General features: G+C 37.3%; 1 protein-coding gene across 1 annotated transcript; it reads left to right on the top strand.

The window, feature by feature from the left end:
- Positions 1-852: 852 nt before the first annotated feature.
- On the top strand, positions 853-6,345 carry LOC139714960 (cytochrome P450 1A1-like; the record flags this gene model as incomplete). The annotated part of the gene is made up of 5 exons (XM_071626608.1): positions 853-1,026; positions 1,497-1,590; positions 3,144-3,302; positions 5,127-5,338; positions 6,223-6,345. Coding segments are annotated over 5 exons (762 nt in total), but the record flags the coding sequence as incomplete, so codon positions are not given.
- Between the last annotated feature and the right edge of the window lie 519 nt (positions 6,346-6,864).

Raw genomic sequence — 6,864 nt, 5'->3', positions numbered from 1 at the left:
CCGCTCGATCTATTCTCTTGGTTTTCTACTGTGCTGTTGTCATTTTGTCTCTATTATTTTTGTTCCCTAAATCGCTCGGCAGCAACCGCTCGATTAGGTCAGTGCCTGGGCGGTTCCCGCTCGGACACCGAGCGTATTTTTGGCAGCGAGTGAAAACTGGTCGGTCGCCGCTGAAATTTTAACTCCGCGTTAAAACTTCAGCGGCGACCGACCGATGCCCCCAAAATCAGTGGCGCCTGGTCGGTCACCGGTCGGTCACCGGTCGTTGTCCGACCGGTTTTGGCTAAAAACTCGCCGACCGGTCGCCGAGCAGGCTGATTTTGGGGGTTGTGACCGTAGCCTTACAAGTCTTTGACATGATATTGATAGATTCTCCTATAAGTTTTATAAGGTGGAAGTTATTCTTCTGTATTCAGTTTTATGTCAATATCAAATTTGTTTGATCAGCTTGCTTTAATCTGTTCATGCCTTCAGCATTCCTCTTATCCATTACAGCATTCATAATTCTCGTTAAACAGTCTTCTTCAATACCAATTAAAAAGGCTTTAAAAATGTCATCGGCATTATACGTCCGTTATCGTAAATATCTTCTAGTTGACATTAACAATGCCGGTACAGAATCATGTAAATCTTTAAGAGAAAAAAAAAGAAATAATAATATAAAATATCTCTCTAACGCGCGCGCGCACACACACACACACACACACACACACATACACTATAATGTCCTATAGAGTGTTACACCGAGTGCCGAATATTTCGACTGTAGTTTTTCCTGCTTATTAGAGACATACAAGGACCTATATGAAGTCATGGCTTTGTTTTCTGTTGTTCCTTTATTTTCTACTTCAGATATGAACGATAGTCCTGAAGTGGTGTTCGGCAACTGGGCGAGGAAGTACGGTGACATCTTTGGGCTTAAAATTGGAGAGCGATGGATGGTGGTCTTAAATCGCAAAGACGTTATCAAAGAGGCTGTTGTAAAACAAAGTGTGGATTTCGCTGGACGGCCAGACTTTTACACATGTAGGTCAAGAAAAAACAAACAAACTAAGATTGAGAGACAGTATTTCTGTTAGTCATTGTGCAACTGTAATTAACTAATATTTTGTCGTCTAGGCTTGAAGTGAATTGAACGACTGCATAATCTACATAATAGACCTGTATTTTTCTGTGTTGTAAGGAAATGACTTGTTCATCTTGCCTTTGTTCGTATGTCCGTCGTCATCATAGCAGTAAGAAGTTGTAGTTGGATGATGAAGTAACGCTTGTTCACAAATAAGAAGAGAATAATAAGATGGTATGAAGATGGTAACATGTTTGCTGTGCAGATAGTAATGTGAGTTTCAACGCACGTAACTTCTTGAGTAAAATCAATATAACAATTGCCTATGTTTTCGGAAGATCTACACGTCTCACGTTGTTTAAACCATGGATGTCTTGAATTGAATTTATCTAACGTATTGTTTAAATGTATCCTCTTTTGTGATGGGCAGCCGAGGTGTTCAGTGATGGGTTTAGGGATATCGTACTAAGTCCTTACTCCGACACGTGGAGACTCCACCGAAAGCTTGGCCATACAGCTCTCAGGTAATGTAGACCTACGCCTGTCAGCCTCTGACATCACTACAATCATTCACAGGTCTTATTTGTAGACCCTCATGTCGACGAGGTGCCATAACCGTTGATCTAAGGGAATGTCGGGGAATAAGTTCTGCATAATGGTCACACAATCATGATCTGCCTCTGCACGTTACAGTATGACTCTAACGGCCAAAGTAATCATCTTTAGCAAGGCAAATTAAAGTTGCCGCGGATTATCAGCCTGTCTTCTAGTTCATCTTTGTTAAAGCGGAAACATTCTCCACAATACCCCAGGAGGTTAAACCACCATGTTTTCGTTTTTGATTTTGTTTGTTGTTTTTTACGTGGTATGAATTTGAAGCTATGGGCGTCAAATTCAGGAAGAGAATTGCTTTATATCCTATGATTATGACAACCACAGAGAGAAAGATGAAAGGGACATTCCAAACGATTTTCATTATTTCACATCATGTAGTACTAGATCGGCAACTCCATGTATAGATTTGTGGAATTTATTGTGGTTCTTGAGCAGAGACACAATAGTTTGAAAAACCTTAAACAAATTACACTGAACAAGGATGATGACATAGAGGCTCACATATTTCAGAAATGTATCAGTGTAATTCAATTGCAATACCGCCTGCTTGGGAGTTCACCTGTGTATAATCTATGCATGCCTTCTTCTTTTGTGCTGCTTCCTAATTGAGCCGCAACTCCTGCATTCTAATGGTGACTCTGCCATGTCATCATCATCCTTGTTCATTGCAATTTGCTATACATTTCGAAAATATCCTTATTCTTCATCCCAGTTATCGTAAATTCTGAAAGTCTGTTCTCAGTATAACTAATTTGTGGTTGTTCAAATGTAAAAATCTGAAAATCATCCGGAGGTCTCCTTAAGAGCTAAAAGAGCTTGGGAGAAAGAAGCTGTCCCTTCCTGTCTATTACGCACTTGGATTAATGATTTTCAATCCCACGCATAAAGACGCGTTTTGATAGTTTTGAGAGTCATGTTTCTTTTCTTGTATTCACGTGAAACCCCCGGGTTTCTCTTTCACTATACAACTGTGAAATGTGCAAGAAGGAGACGGGTCTTCCCATATTCCGCCGGACGCTCCTTGAAGAAAGACTACAATATAACTCCTTTTATTGTTTTTCCTTCTCCTATGAATTTACCCTGAAATAAACAGTCCTATCATATGTCAAAGAACTCGTGTCCATTCTTTGGAAATGAGGGTTATGGTTAGGGGTACGATTAGTAGACATGTAGACTGTACAAAATTCCACAAACATGAACCACAGCTCATATTTTAATCACACTGGAATAACTAAGCTTCTTGTACAGAGAATCAACTGTAGTAAAGTATTCAAACAACCGAAAACAGTGTCACAAAATCAGATGAAGCAGATGACAGCGAGAAATTTGTTTTATTTCTTAAAATAGTTGGTACTTTCTCTCGTCCGTTTGAATTTATTCATAATTATTCTTGCTATAAAATTCATTTTGTTTTGGGATTTAAACCAATTGGTTGATTAATCACATCTTTTTTCATTTCCAGGCACTTTGCAATGGGCAAGCCTTTGGAAAAATTGATTACTGGTGTCTACCCAAAACTGGAGAAGGAGCTAGCCGAGAATGAGGGAAAACCGATCGACCCAAGACTTCTCTTAACCCTTCTGATGTACAATGTCCTCACACAGATGTGCTTTGGGAAGAGGTAATAATCTAAAGTGAAAATATTTTGTTTGCTTACACTATTGAAATCCTTCTTAGCCACGTTCGAGTTCATGTTTCTTTTTTTCTTCTTCTTCTTCTGCCAACAATAGAATCACAACCTTCAGTATTTAATCAATACGGAACAAATTTTTTTCTTGATAGAAACTGTGATTTATTCTAATTGTTATATCTTTATGTGAAAAATTCAAACCTTTACTTCTGTTAACACATAATAAGTGAAATATGAAAAAAAAGCGCTAGAATTGTTCACTGTTCTTCGAGTGTAAGACCAGTGCAGTTTCAGTAAGTCAAAATAAAGTTAAAAACACGCATTTGAATTCACCTGATTCATGTAAGGCGAATTCCATGCTAATAATATGGCTTTGCTTTGGATGAGAACAGGAAAGAAATGAGAAAGGTAATGGAGTGATAATAATAATTTAAAAAGATTATCACATACATAAAAAAATCTACATTCTAAAAGCAAATGTGAAATCGTTTCTATGGAGGTCGAACGAAATGTAGAGCGGCCTATGTCGTAGACACCCAAAGCAAAAACCTAATAATTGCATGTGAGGTTTTACATTGAAATACAAGTAATGTCTTGATGTAGAGTGTAGATTTACGGAATATATCAAATATTTTGAACAAGTCTAAATTTTTATTGTCTACATTTTTCTTTTCAGGTTTATGTGATTGAAATATCTTTAATATCGCATAGTTTTTGGTGTAAATATCGTCATACTTTCGGGGTTTTTTTCAACAATTTATATATTTCATCTTCTTGTTGAATCTTTTTTCGTTATCATTTACTGATTTTCTTTTAATCCACTTTTTCCACCCTAAGGGGATGGCATTAATGACAGAAAAAAATATAAAACAGTCTGCATAAGATAGGCATCATATTTGGCACCGAAATTGTTCTTAACTTTAAAATGGTGATCTTTCATCATTGAGTGGATGATTTAACTTTAAAATGCCTTTTCAATCATCGTTATGTCAAGAATAATCTCAGTGTATTATATATTGAATGAATTGAATCAAATCTCGTAATTTCTTTTCCGTTGTTCTATAGTAAAGAAAGTATATTCACACCAAACCTCAAGAATTTCACATATACAACTCGATTTAGGTCTACAGAATTTATTTGCTTCTCCGCAGTACGGCCAATTTGGAATATCAAATTTAGGAATTACCATCGGTCCTGTACTTCAGTAAAGAAATTCGACTCTCATTTTATATTTAATATATTAATATTGCAGATTATCTGTAGATGTTGTTTGTAGTTTTCAAGAAAAAAATATATTTAACTTTGAGTATATCCTTTCTACAAATCAAAATGATACCATCTTTATTCATATCAAATTGTCCCTTGATCTTAGAATTGATTTTTTTGGTTTACAGATTTTACTCATGTACACTAAATTTGTTTGAGGAAAGCTGGATCTGGATAAATATGAGTTTGATTTTCCAAGTACCAATTTGTTTATCAATCATAATGCTCTTCATGACTATGTCTGTAGCTACTAAAATTGCTGAAAAGGATGCTTAATAGCGATTGGCTGGCGTATTGGCGTCCTCAATAATCCAAAACTTGATAACTTGTTCCATAGTTTAACTTGTCTGTTAAGATAAACTCAGAGTAGGAGTTACGAATAATGTACTGATGGAACGAAACACTTTCTACTTAGAGCTGTTTCTTGCTGAAATTAAACTTTTTCTCTTTGGAGGCGTATTAACGCCGTTACAGTTTAAATTTCATTCATTCTTGGAAAGAAATGAGAATACATTTCCTCACAATTTCAATTGTTGAACTCCACGGTAGCTATGAGCTTCACGACCCGAAAGTCAACGGATGGATGCAACTGAACGACGATGCGAACGCGAGTTTCGGGCTGGGTCTTGCGGCTGACTTCTTCAAGTTGGCGAGGTATATACCAACCTCGGGTCCACGCCTCATCAAGAACGTAACAGAAGCATTCAAAGATATGATCAACGCCGAGTTGGCCGAGCACCGGGAAAAGAAATACGATCCAGGTATACATTAATTCTCCCTCTGCCATCAACTTTGCGATCTTACATTTGCAGAAGACGTCTTTGAAGAACTTGCTTGATCAAAGTCCTTAACCAATAGTTCAACCACAGTTTGATAATCATTGAATAGATGTTGCCCATCTGATGGGCATTATGCAATGACTCGTTTACTGGTAGCCTCTATTTTGTATAGGCCTATACAGTGTGCTTCCTTGCAAGTACGGCTGGTGTAAATGTGAAATCAGTTTATGAATAAATTAAGCACTTTTCAGGCGGGTTCATTGTTACAGATAGATAAATGTGAAAAAGAAAACAAACAAACAAGGATCTCTCTGACCAGTGCATACTTTCCAAAGACCTTCATAGGTACTAATGGACCTTTTTGGTATTGAGGTTCAAAGCATGTCCAGAACACTCCTCATCCAGCAGCAAAAACAAAAGGAATTGGAAATGTCGCTGAAGTTACCATGAGAACGCATCATCCGCTCCCATTGAAAAATGTGCCCTGCACAACTTTACACGAGCTCAACACGTTTGCCAATTTCCTTTTAATTGCTTTAAAACTGGAGAGGTAGTTGATCCACAACATTTCTAATGTATCGACCGCCCGTCTACCCTACCACGTCCTGATTCCTTTATGGCCTCCTAAACTCTCCCTTCTTTTGGCCGAGGTACGTGTAATTGTACGAACTACCTGGGAACATTGTAATTCCTGTATGTACAGGTATGTGCGTGCATGTCTTATTTTAATCGCAGCATATCATTTTGCAAGTCAAACACTGAGGTTAATATGGCAAAATGGACATACATGTTAATCAGACTATGAACTTTTCGTCCGTCTGTCTGTTCCTTCTCTCTCCCTCACTTTCTTGTATATTTCCTTTCAGAAAACATCAATGATTTCTACAGCATGATGCTAAAGACTCAAGAGGACGCTAAAAGGGAAGGTGAAAATGTGGACAAGCTTTCTGATGCTCACATCTTGATGACAATCATCGATATATTTTCTGGTAATGAACTAATAGTTGTAATAATAGTAGTAATAATAGTTTTTTAATGATTCAAATAAGCTCCTTCTTACTCATCACAGTCACTATTTTACAGCCAATTCATATTTCTGTATGATGACGTTGGTAACAGGTGTTTTTGTGTTTGTTTTTGTTTTTAGATAAGGATGATGGGGAATTCCCCTTAAGGTTGGGGTGGAAGGAGGTGAACCTGCATTTCCGCAGTCATTGCATCCCATCCTAAAACACATAACACTTTTTTTCCAGATGCATAGGTAAACACGTCTGATACAAAACAATTAGTGGCGTAATATAAGAATGAAAATATCTGATTTCATGCAAAATCGCCATCCTCATCATCAATCGACGAAGAACTATCGCACATACCAGCAAAATTAAACAAAAATAAATGGATGAATGAATAAATAGAAAAGGAATGGGTAACATAACTCGGACTCAAGGTCAGGAAGTTTGAAGCTATGGATAAGTTATGTTACCATGGAGATGGGTTAACTACCAGAG

The sequence above is a fragment of the Diadema antillarum genome, unplaced genomic scaffold, assembly GCF_040938485.1.
Source record: "Diadema antillarum isolate AM-2024a unplaced genomic scaffold, OU_Dant_1.0 seq00002567_RagTag, whole genome shotgun sequence".
Taxonomy (NCBI): Eukaryota; Metazoa; Echinodermata; class Echinoidea; order Diadematoida; family Diadematidae; genus Diadema; species Diadema antillarum.
The sequence above is the reverse complement of the archived record's forward strand: the minus strand, read 5'-3'. Positions and strand labels throughout refer to the sequence as shown.